At 37.7% G+C, this 24,766-nt stretch overlaps 1 protein-coding gene across 12 annotated transcripts in view; it reads right to left on the reverse strand.

The window, feature by feature from the left end:
• ZNF536 (zinc finger protein 536) overlaps nt 1–24,766 on the reverse strand; it is a 723,850-nt gene that overhangs the window by 300,029 nt on the left and 399,055 nt on the right. For 9 of the 12 annotated variants that reach the window (XM_056525658.1, XM_056525662.1, XM_056525660.1 and 6 more), the window contains 2 exons: nt 23,775–23,927; nt 12,810–14,366 (listed from right to left, as the gene is read on the reverse strand). In XM_056525658.1, the coding sequence (XP_056381633.1) occupies nt 12,810–14,366; nt 23,775–23,927 (1,710 nt within the window). The other 3 variants (XM_056525668.1, XM_056525666.1, XM_056525667.1) reach the window with 3 other exon arrangements.

The raw sequence follows: 24,766 nt of genomic DNA on the forward strand, positions 1-24,766 counted from the left end.
ACAGTATTCCTACTATTTTTCATATTTTTTTTCTGCCTTTTATCCCCTCAGTCTTCCCCTACATGCCCCCCTCCATCTCCCTTACCCTCTGGGGCCTCTTCTTACCCACTGGTGCCTCTCCTTACCCTCCGGTGTCTCCCCTTAATCTCCGGTGCCTCCACTTACCCTCTGGTGCCTCCTCTTACCCTCCTGTGCCTTTGTAAAGATGCTACCGGCCAGTGACATCTGCGGCCTACTTGCAGCACTGAAACGGCGGCCTGTAGTGCTGTCTGGAAGCCAGCACCGCCTCTTTGTCCTCGACACCTCCGATGACATGAAGCCTCCGGTCCTGACATTGTGGGAGCCCACCTGATTTACCAGAAGCTGACAGAACTTCCTGGAGCAGGAGGACAGCCATCACTAAGGCCTGTGAACTGCTCCTTCTCCCCTGCAGTGAGGCTCCTAGGTTAACCCTTCAGGTGCCATCCCCTTTCTTTTCTACCCGTTAAACCTTCAGTTTCTGTCCCTTCGCTTTTACCCTCTGTTAACCTTTCAAGTGCTGACCCCTCTCTTTTCCCCCTGTTAACACTTCACAATGCAGTCCCGACTTCCTCCCATCCTACTGTAAACCCTTCCTTGGTCCCTTAATACCGTTTTGGGTTTTATTCAATTAATTGTATTACTAATCAGCTAACTAATCAAGTTTAGAAATAATTGTTAGTTTCAGCCCTACTAAATATTAATTTCCCACATTCATCTGAAAAAAGAGGTTCTGCTGCAGCTGGGCTCTTTACGATGAGAGTCATCTGTTCAATATCTCATAATAAGCACCCAAGCTCTTTAACAAAAGGATGAGCAATCTCCAAAAAGTGATTGTGCAGCAGTTGAGGTATGTTACATGGTAACGTGTACTCTCAGCTATAAATTTTAAGAGTATTAGAAGTCAGCAAGGAGTACTGGGGCCTTGTAATATTACACATGTCTGATGAGACTTATAACATTTCCATAATTTACTGTAGGCGGTACAAAACAACTTGTAATATACACTCCAGATGCTGCAAAACCCCTTGTGTAGGCAGAGTTAATCTTCATGTCAATCAATAATTCAGTAACAGACATGAAGCTTTACTTCCTTTATAAAAAGAAGTTCTGCAGCAGCTACTGTGTGCATTTTAAGTAATGAAATACAGAGAAGAGGAAAAGGAGCTTCATAACAGTCATTCAGAGACAGAGATTCCCTTTCAGAAATGTGTGCTGACCCCCAAAAACTCATTTAGATGAAAAAAACATTTTCTGCATGTGAACATACTTACTGTACATCATAATGTAAACATACAGAAAATTATAAGAATCTGAAAAGTCTCCTTGATCCTTTCTTATATACTGCATGTTTCTGCTACTTTTGGATGACTTCTGATTTAGCAACAATTTACAGAAGGGCTTAAATTGTCCTATATAGATGTTACCACTTACTTACATGCAGTATGTCCATGGCACCTCACACGCCATTACTGTATATTTTATCTTAGAAGAAGAGACAGTGAAATGTCATCTGGAGTCTGCATCAATCAAATTTTAATATAATTCATTATTTAATAAATATAATCCTCTTATCCTATGCAAGAAAACATCATGAAAAATTCAGAGGCCTTCATAGGCACATACAATGTGGCTGGATGTATTTGCTCTATAAATACTACATTACTATGTGTCATTTCTTCCTTATTCCTCCTGAGGTTAATGTTGATGTTCCCCTTCTTTCATTATTATGTTAATCAATCTATAAACAAATCCCCCATTGGAAACTTCTTATTTCATTGATTTTCTTTCTTATTTATTTATTTTTGGAACGTGAGAAATAAAAAATAAATAAAAGAAAAACAAACCAAAACACTTTTACATAACACATAATCCATGCATCCGCAGTTTCGGTGTTTCTGTTTACTATAGCAAATCTCACAGAATTTTGCTGCAGACTTAGCAGAACCTGCATCAATAAATGCATTTAAGGACTTCTGCCACATTTACTATAGATTTTAGAAACTTTAAGACAATTTTCCGCCTTTCCTGCCAAAGGGGGCTTATCTTTGTTAAAAGTGGGCACTTCTTTACAGAAAAAGGGTGTGGCTTGAGAAACAGCAAAAATTGCACCAAATTCTCTGGCAAAAAAGAAAGAAAAAAAAAAAATAGTGACCCCCCCCCCCCCCCCTGACCTACGATGGCCCCGACAAACGATAATTTCAACATACGGCAGCATCAACATACAATGCTTTTTTATGTCGGGGCCATCGCATAAACGGCTATCCAGCAGCGCAGACTACTTCAGCTGCCGCCGGATAGTAATTTAAGGTGCCCGTGTGGTCCAGTGAGTCTCACTCACCTGTCCCCGGCACTCCGGACCGTCCTCTTTGGGATCGCCTGCATCGCCGTCGCTCTCCGTCGTCGTCATCCCCTCGCCGCGCACGCCATCCTGTCATCCAATAGGAGCGGCATGCTCAGCGACGTGATGACGGCGATGGACAGCGACGTTCCCGGCCAGCAGAGGCGGTCCGGAACGGCGTTGACACCCCGGGGACGCAGCGACTGCGATGGAGGGCGACATCCATGGCAGCAGTGATGGCCCGGAGTGGCGGGGACAGGTGAGTATAACTTTATATTCTTTTGATTGCACGGATCCCTCAACATACAAAGGTTTCAACAAACGATGGTTCATTTGGAACAAATTACCATCGTATGTTGAGGGACCACTGTAGTTGGTGTAAACTCACACTTGCACTCTACAAATTCACCAGATGCATCATCAGTTTGAGACACCTTGATGTATCTGGTGGATTTAAAGTCTGTCCATCTAAGATTGGTAAACCTGGGCCTACGTTTTAATGCAAATAATCATTGTAGAGAACTTCATCTTGGGATGACTAGAAAAACCATGCTGCTTCCTTTACAAATAGTGCTACCCCTGCTCACAGGTTGTAATTGGTATTGCAGTGCAACGCCATTCACTTCAGAGGAACTGAACTCAGTAACCAAATGTAGCCCATTGTTTCTGTGAAATATCAACCATGGATTTCTAATCCTAAACATCCCATTTAACACATTAGAAAAGGTTCAATGAATAACCGCAATGTATCAATCTTGGCAGTAGTGTGTAGATCCCACCCTCATGATGAGATCTTGAATAAATCTCCAAATACCCTTTTTTTTTACTGATTTGGACTCCATTACAAATTAAAGAACATTTCCAGTTTTTCAATGTCTCTTCTTACCGCTATAATCTACCTACAATACTTGAAATGAATTTCACTGATTTTGTGTTCCATCATGGTTCATATTCCACTCACAGCTGTAGCCAGAGAAAGTAATGCACTGTGGGAGCTTGGATGGCAATCGGACAGTTCGGCATGGTTCACACTGTGAGTTTGTGGTTACATTTAATGGGGTTCTAGAAAAGCATAGCTACCCTTCTGCAGAAATAGCACCACACCTGTCCAGAGGTTGTGTCTAGTAGTGCAGCTTAGCTTTATTGAAGCGAATGTGTCTGAGCTGCAATACCACACAAAAGCTGTAGTATAGTATAGTATAGTGCAGACATATATATATTTTTTTTAACCCTGGACAACCTGTTTCTTTTTAATGACTATAAGCTTTGTCAGATGTCCAAAAACCAAGGATGACTTTTATATCTGCAGTATAACTACACAAAAATGGAATTGCACCTGCCATTGAGGTTTTTTAACACTAGTCATACAATGACTAGATTATGTAAATACTTTTAGCCTTCATCTTTTTCGTGTGTGTGGCCCATGGTCCATTTTGGACAGGAGAACAACTTTGGTCAACACAATGTTTGCATGTGTTCCTTACCTGCAGTTTGTAAAGTCTTTTCGCTTCCAGTATTTCCTGCTACAGTATGGTTTCTACAATGTAGGAAGTCATGACCATCACCCATAAGAACCCATAAGAAACCTTTTTTTTTATATTATACTGTCATCTTAGCTCCTCTAGATAAGGCAAACATTTACATGTCAATAAGACATTATGGAACAGTGGTAAAATTCTAAATTATATTTCTATATTTAGAGGTTTAATTATCCTTCTATTAGGGGTTTGATTACTACTAGTCTTCTATTAGTGGAAATTTAGGAGTTGTCTCACAAAACAACCCTATTATGCGGATGTCATAAAGGAGGGTTTCCCTGTTGACAATGACTGAACTTAGCCCATCCATGCAGCCCATTCATTAGTTTTCCTTGCAAATAGTTTTCATGGTTCTGAAGCAGGACCTACTGTGGTCAGCTAAGTAAGGAAGGGTCATCCTCACACCTTAAATATAACATGAATATGTGACTGTCACATTGTTAGGTTCTAGGCTTTCTACTGTATGTAGTAATTGTATTGAGTGTTAAAAGAATGAGAAGATCAGCAAGGCTGAATATCAAAGCACTTTATACAACAAAAACACAAACAGGTAGTAGCTTACACATAAAAATGTACAAATGTGCTACTCCATGTTGATGGAGAAAGCGAAGACCATTAGAAGTCAGCATGCACAAGTCAGAAAGTCCCAGTGTGGCTATATTCTTGATGGAGAACCGGAAGCTTCAGGTCACATTGTCATGATGACATTAGCTGGAAATCTTTGACATCAAGGACTTATGTTCCACCCAATCTTCCAGCTCATTACTGCTTGTCTGTGCAGCGTATCATATAGGATGACATCATTGATTGGAACCCCATCTCAGTCTTAATGTGTTTCATGCTATTGCCCCTCCTCAGACGACCATGATTGTTCATGTTCCTTCTGACTATACATACCCTTCTAAGATAGCTCTATGTATCGCCACCGTTAAACTTTATAATACATAATAATATACATTAAAAATACAAATACATCATAATATACAAACAGCAACACATTGATCTAAAAAAGGTGTAATATCAAAATCACCTCTCAGACCTCCAGGAAACTTAGCCAGGGTATATGACTCCACTACTGTCCAATGAAGATATTTTCACCACTGGTTGTTACGCTAGTATCATGTCTATGGGTGTGGCCTGTGAGGGCGCCACCCACTATCGTTATACTCACGGCTTCTGGTCGATGCACACATCGTCTTTTAGCTATTATTTATAATATAATACTCTGGTTCCAGTTTCCTTTTGGTTATTCTGATGTAATATAGATTACAAGTACAGCAACCAAGGTAAACAACAGCAACTTTATTATTACCACTACAGGAACCATGTATTGTATATTTTCTAAATGGACCATCAATTTTTTTGTTTTTTTTGTTTTATGCATTAGTGTAATAAATTGATATTTCTCACAACTAGTTACATTGTTAGTAGGTCTTACTGGGTTATCTGAATGTGCAATTTTAGCTAAACTGAAATATTTAATTTAATTTTATTTATTTTTTTAACTACAAGACAGGCAATAAAATCTGGAGAATGTGATTCTTTAAAACAGAGAAATATAACCAAAAATATCCATCTCCATGTACTAATAATACCCTAATTTAGCATCTATACAATTTCCCTAAATAATAATAATTATTTGCCATTTTCTAATAAAGAAAGATGTACAACTGTAAACACTGTATATCAGTGATAGCCTTGTTTAGTGTATCGAGAGAGAAAAAAATGCTAATAATTTAAGAAAGTATGCCTGCTTAAAGACATCTCAAATGTTCTTTACCATATTTATTCAAGAATAGCAGCTGATTGAGTTTATTTATGAAGGTTCAGAATAACAGGGTCCGATGAGAGTTAACTTTAACAAATATTAAAAGCCATCACAAGTGATTCATCGCTGACGTAGCTGTCTAAAATGTAAGGTTGAGAATGGTAATCAGAGATTATGTGAAAGGAGCATAAAACCCCTTGTTGTAATATTTTTGCTTTGCACAGCAGAAGAAAATCATCGATGTACCTCCGCCACAGAACCCTATGAGACGGAGGTACATCAAAGAGACAAACCATCTCTCAGTCCAACATACAGAATAGCAAAACTAGGTGCAATCAGGATCCCCATGGCCGTCCTGGTTGTCTGTAAAAAGAAAACAGAATCAAAAAAATAATTATGCTGTAAAATAAAAAAAATAACAATGTAACAAATAAAATACCTAAAAATGTTACAATTTGCATGAAACACATCAAAACTGGGGTTATTTGATGTCGTCCTTTGTGACAAAGATACACAGATAAGCAATAATAAGTCAACAATTGGTTATAGTAGATGACAGCTACTCCTCAGAGCCTAAAATTATCTCTTTAAATCTGAAGTATGTCCAGTAGGTGTGATGAAAAAAGTACTTTTTGGATCTTTGAATTATTTCACAGGGTCTCTTGCATTATTGGATACAATGTCCAGGATTTTCTAAAACTATCTATTTCTTGAAAAATGTAAACTTAGAGTAGACAATGGAAGAATGTGCCAGAGTTATCACAGTGACTCAGGCTGTGGGATAAACCTGTCACGTTGTAAAACTGCCTAGTCTAAGAGTAGACAAGTATTGGCTTAAACTGCACTAGAATCTTGTATTCAGAATTTTTAGGCTTTTGTGGTGCACAGTGTTCCATATTTAACAGAGCCTTTTTACTGAGGCCACACTCATTGTTGAACACTGAGTGTGTAAATCTTATAATAAATGTGGTACAAGTCATGTAGGACAGTTTTTTTTTTTGTCTAAATAACCCTAGAATTCTGTTATGTTTGCAATGACAAATTTGCCCCAATGTATTATTGGGTGGAATGCCATAAAAGCAGAGGTCTATGTTCACTTAAGGTTATGCTGCTCCCTTTGTGTACTGTTAAAGTGCTATGTATGTTTCTTAGTGTGCACTGTATGTTGTCAACTCCTGCTCTATTAGGGCACAACTGTGATTATATTCTGAGGTAGTGGGAGCTTTACCTTCTTTCTTATTAAAGGCTTGGGGTGCTGGTCTACCCACCATGCCTTGCATTGCAGGTCTACTTGTTACCAGACCTTAAGACACTACATCGGGAGATGTAATTTACTGGTTGTTCACATGACTAGTTATTAGGAACTGGTGATTCTAACCACTAGGTACCTGGAAAGGAAAGCTAAACCACTGGACATAACCAAGGACAAACACTGGGTACAAGGTGCTGGGGCAAATAACAATAGCAAAAATAAACTACAAGGAGGTGCATTTTGCCTTTTACAGTTTACACAACAACAGAATGTTTCCTTTACACCTGAATCAAAATGAGCCTGTAAAATCCACACTTGTCTCCTAGACCAAGAATTACTGCCCGATATCACAAGGTAATGTAGAATGAATGCAAATATCTCCCAAACTTCTGTAACAACTTTTACGAAACTGATTCCAATAGTAGAGATACTTGGATCTGTCCTCATTTGAGGAACCTTGGGGGGGAAGAAAAAATGATACATTTGCAAGTGTAAAACAAACAGTCAGTGTTGTCTTTATAAATTGTGCCACTCGGGTGAGATAAAAGAGTCCTGTGTTTTATTCTATGTTACGATTGTGTTGAGCAGACAGCTGCAAAACCTGAGAAGGAGGAGGATGATGATGATGTTCCACTCTCTAGTTTAATGCTAAGTTTGTCCTGACTATTCAATCATCACATCGTCTATTTCCTGAAGACAGTAAATACATAAATAATGACTGCTAATAGGCTGCTATTATTATCTCCTGCAGCACAGAGAAATCTAGCAGTCACCTATCCGTTCTTATTGTGTGCAATCTTTTGTTACAATATGAAATACCTGACAGCTGACCTCTATTCCTAGAACCTGCAACCAAGCTATTTCATCATAATTGTTTCCCTAATTCCAACACTTAGTTACTAAATCTATCTATCTATTTATCCATCTGTCTCATATCTATCTATCTATCTATCTATCTATCCATCCATCCATCCATCTCACATCTATCTATCTGTCTATCTATCCATCTCATATCTATCCATCCATCTCATAGCTATCTATTTATTCATCTAAGCTTCACCTCGAGGAAACAGCACCAATCACTAGGTCAGGTTAACGTGTAGGCTTTTTATTGATTCAGAGCATAAACAAGTGTGACGTTTCAGCTAACAAGCCTTTTTCAAGCATGCTTGAAAAAGGCTTGTTAGCCGAAACGTGGCACTTGTTTATGCTCTGAAACAGTAGAAAAGCCTGCACTTTAACCGGACCTAGAGATTGGTGCTGTTTCCTCGAGGTGAAGCTTTGTATCTAACCCGACACTTGGAATCGGTAGAGTATGTGCACCTCACTGGCGATCATCCAGTGCTGGGTCCCTTTTATTGGACTGTATTTATTTATCTATCTATCTATCTATCTATCTATCTATCTATCTATCTATCTATCTATCTTTCATCACCTCTTGCACACTGCCATATTTTATCTCTGTAATACAGCACTTTTAGCTATAGGAAAATACTGGGGGAATAAAATAAAAACTATTAATCTATTAGTTGGCTTAGTTTTCCACCATAAAGTTTGGTGGATTTTTGGCACTTTGAAAGCAGACCCTCTTTTCAGTGAAGCCTTGCCCACTTCCTGTTAAAAAGTGTGCTAAAAGTGTATAAAACACATTGAAAATGTGGTGCAAGTCATGCATACCAGTTTTTTTTAGTTTTTTTTTAGCACAAGTTGCTATTTTTGGCACAGGCATTTTTTTTATCTCCTTAAATGGGAACTCCTGTGGAAAAAAAGTTTTTTAAACCAACTGGTGCAAGAAAGTTAAACAGATTTCTAAATAACTTCTATTTAAAAATCTTAACCCTTCTAGTACTTGTCAGCTGCTGTATACTACAGATATACTACAGAGAAATTTGTGAAGTTCTTTTCTGTCTGACAACAGTACTCTCTGCTGACACCTCAGTACGTATCAGGAACTGTCCAGAGCAGGAGAGGTTTTCTATGGGGATATTATTCTAATCTGGACCGTTCCTGACACGGACAGGGGTGTCAGCAGAGAGCACTGTTGTCAGACAGAAAATAAATTCACAAATTTCTCTGTTTTATACAGCAGCTAATCAGTACTGGAAGGATTAAGATTTTTTAAGAGAAGTAATTTACAGGCACCAGTTTCAGGCACCAGTTGATTTGAAAACATTTGTTTTCTTCTTCTTTCCACCAGAGTTCCCCTTTAATTGTATGTTTGTATGCTTTAGATTTCATAGAGAATGTGGAATGTTCTATCACATGACATGATGTATTACTACAGTAACCCCCCGACATGCGATGGCCCCAACATATGATCAAATCGACATACGATGGCCTCTCAGAGGCCATGGCATTTCGATGTCAGCATCGACATATGTTGCTTTTATATGTCAGGGCCATCGCATTAACTGCTATCCGACAGTGCAAAATGCTTAAGCTGCTGTCGGATAGCAGTTTAAGCATCCAGGACAGGTTCACTTACCTATCCCCGCTGCTCCGGGTCCACTCGCGATCCTCCGGCATTTTCTGCATCTTCTTCGGGGTCCGGGCCTCGCTTTCTGGCGTTGTTATTACATCGTGCGCACGCCGTCCCGGCGCCGCAACGTAATAACGTCACCAGAAAGCGAGGCCCCGACACCGGAGAAGATGCGTAAAAAGCCGGAGGATCCCGAAGAAGATGCCAGAGCAGTGGGACAGCATCGGGAGCCCCTGGGACCGCATCGGGAATGGTGAGGACGCGGTCCGGAGCGGCGGGGACAGGTGAGTGTAACTTCCTACACTTTAGATTGCACGAATCCCTCAACATACCATGGATTCGACAAACAATGGGTAGTTTGGAACGAATTACCATTGTATGTTGAGGGACCACTGCATTCTCTTATATTTCTCTGGCAGCATCCGGAATGCAAACAGCTCTGTAATATGCATTTTTAGGGATTCTGATCAGGCTCTATGCGCATGGCTTTGCCCAAGGACTTCAGGCCTAACTTTTCTTTGTTTAGGTGTGTCTGTAGCTTCAGTACTCTTTGTAGATCACTAATCTTTTTTTTTTTTTTTTTCATACAGCTAACTCTATATATCCATAAACCCTGTGCTTTTCTGACTTTTTTTTCTTGTTTTCCAGTTTGATAAACGTCCTTTGTAGTTGGTAAGAAAAAAAAAAGTTGGGAAGTAACAAAGAGTGCACTTTCCATTTAAAAACCACTTCACCAGGGGAACAAATGTTCCTTTGGAAAATGTTAATCATAGATTTGTTTTAATTATTTAGTGGCCTATTTCAGCATATCTAGGACAAAATTGCCAGTGGTGTTATAAAGGTACAGAATGTGGTAAGGTGTGTGTCCTGTGTGTCTGTGTGAGACCATACCTACACATGCTTGCACGCTCACCTTTAGGTATGTATGGCTAAACAAAGATTGGAGTTGCCCACTCTGTTTATGATTTTTATTATAATACATTTGCTGGTTACATGATAATACACTAACAGGTTTCCAACCTTGCTGGACATGAAAACTGTTGTAGTTAGTCATACATTTTTATTTATGGAAATAATTTTAGTTGGATCTTGGATTTGCCTGATGATCTCTGTGTAGTCTATTCATATCTGATTCAATGCAATTCATTGTAATTTTACGGTTCATGCACATAGTCGTACTACAACAAACTTAGTTTTGCATATAAATGTAATGTGGTACTTACCTATCACCATAGGGCTAAAACTAATAGCATGTGTCATTGGACAGAAGTATTCCCCTCCCCCTTAAAACCATAACTAATATTTTTTTGTAAGGAGGTCACCATATGGCAGCACAAGTAGTGCCAGTAGTTCTGCAGTATTGAACTATAGGGATTATGAGGGAGATTTATCCTGTGCAGAGGAAAAGTTGACCAGTTGCCCATAGCAACCAATCAGATCTCTTCTTTCATTCTTCAAAAGGTCTGCAAAATTAAAGAAGCGATCTTATTGGTTAATATGGGCAATTGGTCGACTGTTCCTCGGCACAGGATTTGATAAATCTCCCCTATGTGTGTAACCATAGAGAGGTATGTGCACAGGTCCCATTCCTAAAAATGGACTACAAAGCATAAGGAAAACCTCCTTGGTTGCATTTTAACATGCCTCAGATCCTAATTTAGCTACTGTACCTACAATATGACCCAAACATACCCTATATGCAGTCATTTTATGTGAACATTTACACAAACAAAAAATAAAATAAGAAATAAAAATGCTACAAAGCAAATAGGTAATTTAAATGAATAAATAAACAAACAAGCATGAATGCACAAATAAATTATTAAATAAGTTCCTAAATAGACATGACAGCAAATGACCTAGCCCAGCCCTAATAAGTCTTGTGAAGCATAAGTCATAGACTGTATGTTATTAACTTGGGGTGTCAGTGTCGTCAGAGTCAATGCTGTATGTGAATATTCCCCAATATACAGGTATTTGTTTTTCATTAGGCAAGCAGCCCCTTCCTGTGCAAGAAGCACACTGAGACCGAGCACACCTTGTATTACTAACACACTTCATCTTCATTTCACATAGAATAAAGAGTGCATTTTGCAGCTATATGTGAAGATGAACACATAAACAGCAAACTAACATCAATAGTAAAGAAAAAAAATAAAATATATTATACTGAAACTGAAAAGAAGTTAAACCAAAGTACTCTCTTTTCTCTGCATATTTCTCCTTTATACGGCATGATCTGCCTCTGTCATGCTAATGAGAAAAATATAATTTTATGACTTTTTTATGATGCTATCAACATAATAATAGGATTTTTTTTACAGAAAAGCAAAAAAAAACTCTACAAAAAGATATATTTATAAAAAATTAAATTATACTTTCAGTGAAGCCATTTGAAAAAAAATCTAATTAATCCAAAAATACCCAATTTTTTTCTAAATATAGTTGAAGTTTCGTCTTAATGGCGAGAATGTTCCTTAAATGAATATTAATGCCACTGCTCTAAAACATCTGTTTCTATTGATAAATGAAGGCCATAAGGTCTGTACAGTATAGACTAATCTGCAATATAATAAAATGGTGCAGGAACCATTTATCAAGAATTTCACATGACCAGATTGTTGGTTCATCGATGTACCATTTGACAGATGTGTCTCTTACAGTCAATGTATTTAGAGTCAATACTTCAACGTAACAGCTGCTCGCATCAGTAAGTGATTTTACTGGTGTCAATAGTGGGAGTTTGGAGGGAATTAGCTGCTACAGATAATCTAGTTAGATGTTATCAGTATCTCTCTGGGCCATTAAGTGTCTCAGAATTTTTGTAGATGCTTAGAATCTGCCAAGATTTTTTTGTTTGTTACAATGTAAATCTCTAGGTTTAAGACCTTATGCACATAGCTGTTGTTTGGATCACTGAAATAGTACCCATTGTCTACTATTGGCCCATACTTTACCTAATTATATCTTGGATGTCCAGTAACATTTGGTCCCATTATGGATCCATAAGATAGCCCCGTAAAGTCTGCCAAGTGCATGTACCCTTACTGTCCTGTGCAAGATCAACTGCATTCTGTATTATCAACAGAACTCTAGTCACAATATGTTTCCAATGACTTTACACTATACTTGAATGTGAATCAAAAGTCAATAACATGACCACCTTTCCATTTAAAATGTTTGAGTTCTATTCAACATGGTGGCCTTAAGAAAGATGGGTAATAAGCTTTGGGTGTACACCACATCACCTAAAACATAATAGTAGGGGTCAAGTCAGTCTAACATAGTCATACAAGGTGATCCATGATATTTTCAAATTTATCCATGGATTTGCATGACCTGGTTTTCTAAAGTCATATAAACAGTGGGAACTCTATCTATTATTTACATTTTGCTCTATTTTATCAACTTACCACATAGATCCGGTCTCTTCATACATCCGCTGTTTGCTGTGTTACTTCCAAGTCCGTTAAAAGCAGCCATGCCTTCGGAGCTATAAGCTCGGAGAACCGAGAGCATATTAACCTGCTTCTCCAAAGCATCAGGAACTGGTGCTTGATCAAGTTTTGCAGAGCTTTGTGGTGCATCGGGGGGTAATGGAAGATTTGGGTGCCACTGCTTTTCCATCATTTGTGATGATGGTGACACCATATTTTCTGAAGATCTTAGAGGGGTTGAATTCAGCTCAGTTTCTTCCATGTCATTTTCTTCTTTGTTTGGTTCATCAACCGTATTCATATTTTCGGGTTCTGTTTCAACTTCCTCCTCTTCATTTTCATCTTCTTTGCATGTTTCCATATCCTCAGAGGAGGACTCATCTGAGATATCATCAGTAGCAACTGTATTTACAGAATCACAATGCAACACATGTGAATCATCATCAGGCGGTGACTGAGAGTCAATGTCCATGTTTTGCATGTTTGCTCCTACTGAACCTGGATATGCACTAAACTGCTTATAGAATTCAGTTGGAAAATTATTAAACATAGCATCCATATGACTAGGCCATGAAGAACCTTTATGATCAGATAATGTCTCTTTAGAGTTGCCTTGTAGAGCCTTTTCAGACATTTTTGAGGTCATCATTTCCTTGCTACTGTGGACTGAAGAAGACGAGGCCATAACTTTATTCGCTGCACCCAATGACTCTCTCAACTGATCTTTAGTGTGCCCTAGCCCTCCCATTGTACAATCTTTACGTTTTGCTTTTCCGAGATGGTTCGCTTGGAGATGAAGAGCCATCAGTTCCATAGATGATGTTGTAAATGAACAGAACAAACAACCATGCCAAGCAATGTTGTCTTGGACTGTGACTGATGAACCTGGAAGAGACTGGACATCTGGCCTTACAGACAAGTCCAGAGGTTCATACTGAGATTTCTCCATTTTCCTCTGAGGTGTTTTGTTTTCTGATTTATCTTCACTGTTGTCTGACCTGGGGGATTTTAGAGGAAGGGAGTCAAGTAAAGCCTTCTCCTTCATTTCTTTTTCTTTCTTAAGAGAATTTAAAACAAAACTGTCCATAAAAGCCTGCAAAGACCCTTGAAAGTTCACACCATTGCCTACAATGTTAGGGTATGTTCTTGCAAATTCTGTAATGCTAGGTGCTTTTGAAGACATCTCAGATTTCTTCAAAGCTTCCGAGGAAGACTCAGAACTTATACCACTTGACTGACCCTGACGGTCTCCAGACGACATCAACCCTGTCTGCCACTGTTGGGACATCATCCCACTTCTAAAGTCAATTCCAGGAAGGCCTTTGAATGCTCCTCGTAATATGTCTGGTCTCATAAAGAGGGAGCTCTTATTTGCTGTCTCATCTTTATGGTCCTGGTTTGAAGGATGTCCATTACCAGGAAGTGGGCCAGAGCCATTCTGCCTTTCCCTGTGGTGGCGTTCCAGGTGGTACTTCAAAGATGCCGACTGGGTGCCAGCATAGTCACAGTGAGGACATTTGTAAGGCTTCTCACCTAAAGATAAGCAAAAAATAATGGTAAAAAAACTCAACAAACATACAAACGTAGGTAGAAAAAGCATAACCCTGAAATATATATATATATATATATATATTTTTTTTTTTCTTCATATATATTTACTCACAATTAAACTTGTTTCTTACATATTTACAGGGGTTATAAAGGGTTAGAAAATTATGTTTCTTTCTTTCCAAAAACAGTGCCACAGGTTGTGCTTGGTATTGAAGTACAGCCATATTCATATTAAAAGCTGCAATACGAAGTACAACTTGTACATAGAACACATGTGGTACTGTTTTTAAAAGTGTTATGTTTTTTTTCTAACCTGTACAATCTTTTTTAAATCTTCCAGGACCTGGCCTATACTGGCCTTTTATTTCTGTGTTGCTGCTTTCTGAGAACCTTTACTTTTTAGCCTTCAGCACTTTAGGGGCTTGGAAACGCCTCTTTGACTTTTTGTCCAGTAAATTAAGTGCATTTTCTACTAAATGGAGGCACAGACAGAATATATGAAAGGTCCCATGTCTCTCCTTGTCCTAACAAATATCTTGGGTGGGGTTCACCTATGTCCCGCGTCCAGCATAGGTGAACTCAGCCTAGATCTTGACGTAACTGATGCCATAACTGATCACAAGTTGTCATCAGTTGTCATCACACAGCAAGTTGCGTTCTCCTGTCCCATGCCTTCTGGTGTGTCCAACTATTTGGCGTCAAAATTGAGACACTGAATGATTGTGAACTGACCCATTCAAATGGGATCAGTTCTAGCATCAGTTTCCCTCCAGTGTGCGCTGGAGGGATACTATGCCGGACATCTGATATATGTGAACCCAGCCTAACAGTGTTAGCAGTTTGGAATGTATATTGCAGCTGATCCCCTTAAAGGTTCCAGGATCGGCATTATTTTACAAACCATTGTGCTGCGAGTAGCATGGGTACAGAAGCGTTACTGCAAATGCACATAAAGTTACATCAAGTAGATCGTGCAGCGCATCTACTGGATGTAACTTTATGTCCATTTGCAGGAACGCACTGTACAAATAGATATACATTTATATTTATTAAGGGTAACTGGTGACTTTTTGTCATTTTCCTTTCTCTTAATGGTAAACACATAAAATTACCAATACTATATTTTTGACTGAAAAATCTTTTCCTTGTAGCTGATATTTATATTAACTGTGAGATATCATTTGTTTTTAGCATGGCAGGGTTTTTAAATAAATTACATTTCATCTTTTGTTACTATAGTAATTGAATTTTTTTTATTTTTACACTATGAAGAAAAATACGTTTAAATGGAAAAAGCAATGCATAAATACATTTCCAGTTATTTTGTTCTCTATAATATATATATATATATATATATATATATATATATATATATATATATATTGAAAAATGCATACATGGTCTCTTAGAAAACAAGAGAGTCTAAGGTTCTCAACCTGTGGATTAAAGATAGGTGAAGTAAATGTCAATAAGATGATCGGCTTAGACTTTTTATCGCCGTAATTGTTGTGAAATTTGTTTAATTTATACACATGGAAACCATTTTTAAAACCTAAAAATTTTATGGCACTGTTACGCAAGGCTGAAATGAATGATTTAAGTCGTGCTCTGCAGTAAATCATGGATATAATTAGCAAATGGCATACTGCACGAGTAATTTATCATTATTTAGAGGGCAGCATTCCAGAAGAATTCTGAGATCTGCAGACCCTCTGCATTGTTACTAAATACGGATCTATAAACACAGATTCTCTGAAATATTAAAGCCATTACTGTTGCTGCGCAAAAGAACATATAGGTGAAATTACATGGAGCCAATAAAAATTATATAAAAACCTCTCTAATGAAGAAATGTAAAATATATTAAGATCCTCTCGGTTATATAGTAATTATCTGCTGGGTCTTTGCAGTAATTTCCATATATACTGATGGTTTTTCTGGCCCACAAACATAATCTGTAATGTGCCTGTAAAATATATGTAATTATTAAGGGGGGGAGGGGGTGAATGCGGACATTCTGATCAATTCTGATTCTGTTCAATACGTGTTTCTGGACTGCATCTGCTAAAAACTGTGTGTGTGTGTGTGTATCTATCTATCTATCTATCTATATATATATATATATATATATATATATATATATATATATATATATTAAATATATATATATATATATATATATATATATATATATACAGTCATGGCCGTAAATGTTGGCAGCCCCAATTTTTCAAGAAGATGAAGTATTTCTCACAGAAAAGGATTGCAGTAATACATGTTTTGTTATGCACATGTTTATAAATTTGTGTGTATTGGAACTAAACCAAAAAAGGGAGAAAAAAAAGCAAATTGGAAATAATGTCACACCAAACTCCAAAAATGGTCTCGACAAAATTATTGGCACCCTTTTAAAATTGTGGAAAAATAAGATTGTTTCCAGCATGTGACGCTCCTTTAAACTCACCTGGGGTAAGTAACAGGTGTGAGCAATATAAACATCACACCTGAAAGCAGATAAAAAGGAGAGAAGTTCACTTAGTCTTTGCATTGTGTGTCTGTGTGTGCCACACTAAGCATGGACAATAGAAAGAGGAGAAAATAACTCTGAGGTCTTGAGAACCAAAATTGTGGAAAAATATCAACGATCTCAACCCATGGCACTGTAGCTAATCTCCCTGGGCTTGGATGGAAGAGAAAAATTGATGAAAGGTGTCAACGCAGGATAGTGGATAAGCAGCCCCAAACAAGTTCCAAATATATTCAAGCTGTCCTGCAGGCTCAGGGAGCATCTGTGTCAGCGCAAACTATCCATCAACATTTAAATAAAATGAAACACTATGGCAGGAGACCCAGGAGGACCCCACTGCTGACTCAGAGACATAAAAAAAGCCAGACTACATTTTGCCAAAATGAACTTGAGTAAGCCAAAATCCTTTTGGGAAAACACCTTGTGAACAGATGAGACCAAGATAGAGCTTTTTGGTAAAGCACATCATTCTACTGTTTACCGAAAACAGAATGAGGCCTACAAAGAAATGAACACAGTACCTACAGTGAAATATGGTGGAGGTTCAATGATGTTTTGGGGTTGTTTTGCTGCCTCTGGCACTGGGTGCCTTGAATGTGTGTAAGGCATCATGAAACGGATTTTGGGTCGCACTGTACAGCCCAGTGTCAGAAAGCTGGGTTTGCGTCCGAGATCTTGGGTCTTCCAGCAGGACAATGACCACAAACATACGTCAAAAAGCACCCAGATCATAAAATTGCTGTTGGGAAAAGGCGCTCTTCTAATATGAGAGGTCTGGAGCAGTTTGCAAAGGAAGAGTGGTCCAACATTCCGGCTGAGAGGTGTAAGAAGCTTATTGAAGGTTATAGGAAGCAACTGATTTCAGTTATTTTTTCCAAAGGGTGTGCAACCAAATATTAAGTTAAGGGTGCCAATAATTTTGTCAAGCCCATTTTTGGAGTTTTGTGTGACATTATGTCCAATTACCTTTTTTTCCTCCCTTTTTGGGTTTAGTACCAATACACACAAAGGGAATAAACATGTGAATAGCAAAACACGTGTTAGTGCAATCCTTCAGGGGTGCCAACATTTACGCCCATGACTATATATATATATACACACCCATACACACATTAATATACAGATCTAAGAAATCTTTAAAGGGGACTCAATAATAATATACAGAAATTGTGCATTATTAATGTAGAATTCTACATAAAATTCTACACAGCTGCACTCCATATGTGTACAATGAGTTGCATTTACATGAGATTTTCATGCGACAAATAGCACAATAAGCCCAGGGCTGAACTGTGACTTTTTTGTAGCGCTACAAGATTGATTTTAACTATCGAGCTACAGCTACAGGGCAAAGCTATACACTGAGCTTTATGCAATCGTGTGGACCATAGCCGTCACTTAAGGTATTTTAGCATTCTTCTTAAGAGGAAGTCAATTTTTTTTACTTTTGAAGCAGTAGGTTATTTTTCAAATGCGAGAATTAAAGATTTTTGCACACTTTTGCACACTTCAGCCTGGACCACACATTGAAACTTACTTAGATCTTATCAATTTAGCTATTTATGAAGAATGTGCCTTATTTTTGATACATTTGATGCAACTAAATATGATGTATGCACAGGGAAACGGTGGGAAAAATAACTTGATTTACACAGACACTGATAAATTTCCCCATTATAGGGTGGGAAAAAGTTTAAAGGCTTTTTTTACATCAGCATTTATGATCCCTTCAGCCAAGGACAATTTATTTAGTTCTACAGATTATATATGGAATGGATGATAAACTGATGCAAACTTTCCATTTTGTTAATGGATCAGTTGAGTGTTCAGTTAAAAAATAAAAGAATATTTGTATCAGTTTGCATCAGTCTTTATTTTATCAGTTAACATTGTTTTTTGTCATTTTTGTTTCTGAATGTAACAAGAATGAAATAGACCGTAATCTAAAAAAAATTCATATACTCCATTAGAGTTCTGTTTGTAGTCCAGTTTTTGGCTGGACAAAGAAATTACATGTGACGGTTTTTGATCAGGTAAAATAACTAAAATAACTGACTGCAAAAGTACAGAAACAGAAACCGAAACCGATGGATCCCACTGACTTTGAATGGTGTCCATCAAAGTATAAGATGATGTGAACTCAGCCTTAAATGGAAGTGTGTGCAGTTTGTGTCTAGCACTCAAAATATTTGCTTAAGTACATTGTTTATTACACACATGACTGACATGGCCCCATGTAATACTTTATTTCCAAGGGGTTTCAGCAGCGGTCCAACCTGCTTATCTTTATTTTTCACAATGCATTCCTTTAGACAATCCCATCAAAGAGCAATTATTGAGGCAAAAAAGTGACCCCCCCCATCCCAATTTTAAACAATGAACCAAAGCAAAAGGGTAAATATAAATATTGTAAGTGTAAGTTCCTTAGATCTGTCCCTGTACAGCTCCTTTAAATGAAAAACATGTATTTTTCAGGGCCTCAGAGGTCAGTTTCAAACCAATCAGTCAAAGTGCTTGGAGATTTGAGCCTAAATGTATATTTTTAGAATCTGTTAATCTGCTGAAATTTACTGCATGGAAAGATGGGGCAACCAGTCACCATGTAATTTTATTGTAAGAGATACATTGTAAGAAATTCTGGATACATTTCTACTCTACTTTTACTGTGCAAAAAGTAGATCCAAACCCAAAAATGTTACTTAAATAAGAAAGCTAAGTATCTCACACAGCAACTGGGCTGATAAAACTTAATTCTATATTACCTGTACAAAAAGAAGTAATGGCTCATCTTAAAGTGTCCATTTCATAAAAAAAAAAACAGAGAGACATGTCAAAACATTTGATCAGTTGGGGTTTCAGTGCAGCGATGTCCGTCCTGTGGCCCTATAGACTTTTAAGGAGACCCCAACAGATCTGTGACATGTCAAAATTTTCTGAAATATCAGTAACTTCTTAATACTACTAAACAGTGCAGTTTTCTCTTTTTTAGAGCTCTCATGTAGTGAGGAAGGTTAAGGGGTTTTCTGGGTCTATATAATTGATGGCCCATCCATGATCGGTGGTATCTGATATTGATATTGATATCTTAATTTAACACACTCTTTTGATGGTCATTTTAAGACAAGGTGGCTTTTAGCTCCATTTCTTTAAGTTGAAGGATTGGTAAATGACTCTGACTTACTAATTTTCCAACTACACTTTAGTCAGTCAAGCCTGATGACTTCAGCGGGACCCGCTGAAAGTTTAAAGTGTATGGAGTTCTTCCTACTCTCTCCCGACAAATGATATAGGAGTAGAATAGGGTCAAGCATTTTCAACTGCCTGACTCTAATAGATAAGATGTGGTCAGAGTAGTCTGGCAGCAGCTTACACCTCCTCTCTCCATAAAGAACACATGAACATTTGTCTTTAACGAACATTTATGTGTTTGGGAAAATTAGAAGAGATAGCTTTCGTACAAAGGACTCCATTGGAGTCTATGTTAGCCTAAGATAAGCTTTTGCATCAAGAAGCTCAGTCTGCGTCTCTATTCTCCTATGTGCTTTACTCTGCTGCTCTGCTTATTTAGACAGGTTGCCATATTATATAAGAACAAATTGCAGTCCACAGGTGATCTGAAAGCTGATGTGCATAGACTGAACAAAATGTGAGGGGGAGGAACCAAAAGTTCTACCTCAAAAACTCCCCAAACCTAACCCCCCCCCCAAGCAAAAATAATAATTAAAAAATCTACTAATAAACGATATTAACACTCCTTAAAATCCTTCCCTCTTTAATGTGTTTAAAGTTTTGTGGGATTTACGAGTTATTTTCAGCATCACTTGTGTTAGTCATTTAGACTTTAAAGTGAGGCCAGATGACATAGATGGACAATGTAGTTGCAGTAAAGTTTAGGTACATTAATATAAATTGTATACTAATTTCCCCCAAAACATATATATATATATATATATATATATATATATATATATATATATATGTTGTAAACCTGGAGATCTTTAACACAGCTGCTTATTGCTAAACAGTGCCTTGTCCAGAAGGGGACAATCTGTGCCTCTAATTGCTGTCACTGAAGCCGAGATTCATTATGTGACTTTCCCATTAAAATGTGAGCATTAATTTGTATAATGAAATATCACCCGCTGCAGTGTTCATTAGCCATGCCCTACTGTATACTGAACATTGTTAGCTACCTAGAAACTGTAGTTAATTTTGCTAATGGATATTTCTCTACTTAGTGTTTGCTATGAAATTTATACTGTAACATTACCTCTTAAACTTTTAAAGAAATTTAAATTCAATCAATTATTCCCAACAAAAGTTTGGGATGTCATTAAGCCAGAAATCGCTAGCACTGCAGTGTTACAAAAAGACGAGGAAAAAAAAAATGAAAAAGTGAAAAAAAAAATGAAAAAGAAAACTATTTTAGCCAAAAAGTAGATGAAACAAAACTGAGTTTGTTGACTTCATTCTGCTGACTCTAACTAATCCTAACTAATCCTCATCATAGGAGGATGAAGGAACGTCAAAAGCAATACTGACATGTTACATTGTTTCTGGTGATGTAATATATCAGTATTGCTTCTGACATTCCTTCATCCTTCTACGAGTTGGAGTTAAATGGTGGCTTTGAAAAATGCAATCTTAGAGGGATGGTCCCAAATGACCAGTCCCACTGTGACAACTTTGTGGGTTTAACTTTGTGGGTCAGACTTCTGTAACCCTCAGCCATCAGCTGTTCTCATAAGGGGCAGCTCAAATGAATAAGTGATCATATACATCAGGGTAGCTCCAGGCCCATCAGAGCAGGAGACATCTTTTAGTAGCTCTGGTTCGTAGAAGTGATATGTCTCAGAAAGTTGTACGGACATTGCTTGTAGAGATGGGACAAACTCTTTACAGTGTACCTGTTAATTACAAAAATTAGGAAACCCTCAGAGCCCGAGTGTTGTCCACGAGACCAGGACGCCCCATAGACTTGCAAGTCTGTCCAGTCTGTCCAGGCTAGCCGGGAGAGAACACAATAAGCGCAGATTTCTCCCAGATCATGTTTGTGATCGATTGAGGTCTGAACACTCATATCCGGCCGATCAAAACTTTGCATATGTTTCTATGACATATCCAGTTTTTTTTTTATTTTTTTAATGAAAAGAGCAGATGTTTCAGGACATTGAGGGGAATAAATACAAAATTGTGAACATTTATATCTTTTCACAATTCACTAATAATTGAAACTGTTTTCCCTAATGAAAAATTAGGAATCTGATTTACTGTAGTCAATTGGGAATCTGGGAATGTGTTGTAATCCTCCAAAGTTTGCTGCACATCATGTGAAAGAGTTACGCACCTGCACCACTTTTTAAAACTTGCCACTCTGTATAACAAGTATACCACTTTTCACACGGTGTGCACCAAAAGTTGTAAGGTGTGCGAAAAAAAATTCAAGGTTTTCAGGATGTTAGAATCGGTGAAATTTGTGCCAAAAATAAGCCAAAAACAATGCAATGTGATTGTCTATGCCCCGCAAAAAGCTTTCATGTGTGAAGCCACGCCTTTTCACTAATTAAAACTTTTCTACTATATGGTGGAAATGCAATTGACCATCAATTCTTAGTGAATGAATTTAGTTTTCATCAGTAAAAACACTTTATTTATTTCACCATTGTGTTTAAGAACTTTTTACGTCATACTTTGTGAAGAAAGCGCCTTTCTTTGAAGTATGTGTGTTTCCTAAAGAATGTATGCCAATAAAATTCTTGTACTGCTTTTGTGTGGATCTGGAGTCTATAATTGTCTATACTGCTATGGAATACCGTAAAATCCATAGTGATATTATGCTGGAATGTTCTAGAATTTACAATGTTTTTATGTTGGGCTGTCTTAGAAGTCACGATTTTGCTGCCCGGAAATACTTTGGCATCTATGTTGGTACTGTACTAGCAGACCGAGAAATCTACAGTGTTAGTGGTTTAGATTACTTAGAAAAATAAAAATGATATTGCCTGTGAATGTTCTAGAATCTATAATGAATTTAAAGAAATGATGTAAAAACTATAGTTACAGAAATCTGAAAAAGAGAACAAACTGAAATTGCAAATACCTGAATCATTCTTCAGTTTACTGTACTATTCCCTATTATCCATTACATAGTCATACAGACATATAGGTTGGGAATCAGACTTACAAATTACCAAATGCACTCAAAAATGCTTATTAAAGGCTTCTTGTGATATTGACAATCCTTCCCTGTAAGGTCCCCATACACTTTACACAAGTCAGCTGAACTTGCTGACCTTCTTAGGACCAGTTGATTGTCTAAACAGTATGGGGGCCTTCTGACTCTTCCCCAACAGCTAATGCCAAGGGAGAGAAGGATGGGTCATATTATATTTTAAGTGCCCAAACTTTTTGAAATGTTTAGATCTGCTGCCACCAGAGTTGTCTGGTAGCGGCTTACCCCTCCCCTCATCATTGAAAACACATAAACGTTCAGCCAAGCTTAACATTCATGTATATGGGGAGATTAAGAGAGATAACTGTTGCCCGACAGCTATTAATGGAGCATGGACAATTTAAGAGGCAGGATTGTACTAATGGTTCATGGTCAAAGGACCATACTGTAAGTTAGTCTACCTAATTAATACCACCTGTCAACCACAATTGTTAGTAAATGAATGATCTTCATGAGTAACCTACTGAGTTTCATGGAGATGGTTTAATGGAGTAGGTGGACTCCCAGGTATGGTGGTGACTTTCAATGGTACAATAACTGGTATAATCCTACTTCTAGTATAGACATGAAACCTCACGTAAAAACCAGATTCAAGGAAATACTACGTTCTAGTCCTGGGTTTTGGTCTTACCTGTGTGTATCCTCAAATGCACCTTTAGGTGATGTGAAGTCCTAAAGGTTTTCCCACAGTAAGGACAGTCCTTCATAGTTGAGCCCAGGTTTCTGTCCCTCATCATAGCTTGTTGTTGTGCTCCTGTACATCTTCCAGTGTCGTCCCCCATATCTGTAACACAGAGACGATCACTTCTAACATCACTTCAGCCAGACGCTGTTTAATTATAGCAGGGACGGTATCAGTACTCTGCCTGTCTGTTTCATTTGTTCTGTCAATTCTTGTGATTGTGATTCTTGGGGATAATTTCATCTTTTTAATCATTATTTTAAGCAGCATATGGTATCTTAATAGTGAATGGAGGTTTAGAAGAAAAGAACCAGCTGTGGAGGCAGATGCCTGGAATTTTATTCTAGGCACCAAAAAACCCAAAACTTGGAAATTAGAACAACTCCAGCATAATCATGTAACATTATTTTTACCTTACATGATTGTGATCAATTACTTCCTTGGATCTAATCAGTATGAGGGGTGCTTAGATGGCAGAACTGGAATTTGTGAATCTAGAGGTGCATTTTGCCCAATTTTGATAAATCTCAAGGCAGAATATTGAAAATAGAATACTTTTGAAGGCAATGAAAACACTATCAGAACCTATTACTATGAGGGCATCTGTATGCTAAATAGTAAGATACAATCATGTTATTCAGTCTGTGACCCTTGTTTCTAGGAAATTACATCCCTTACATTATCTACATCATGTGATCACTTGCTGTTCCAATTAAAGAAATTCCCAAAAATGTCATGTAATATAGGTAGTTTGGAAATTTTACAATACTGTTCCTGTTGCTAAAAAGTAGACATGTTTGTATGTGTGAATAGCAGTTTGTCAGTTCACTAGAAATCAGTGATGTCATTGAGTTAACAAAAAGTTAATGGGGGTCCTATTTTGCAATAGTAACTAGCATCACTGTTCAAGCAATAGAACATTATCTTAGACTGTGTTCACA

This window comes from Hyla sarda, chromosome 6 (genome assembly GCF_029499605.1).
Source record: "Hyla sarda isolate aHylSar1 chromosome 6, aHylSar1.hap1, whole genome shotgun sequence".
NCBI classification, from domain to species: Eukaryota; Metazoa; Chordata; class Amphibia; order Anura; family Hylidae; genus Hyla; species Hyla sarda.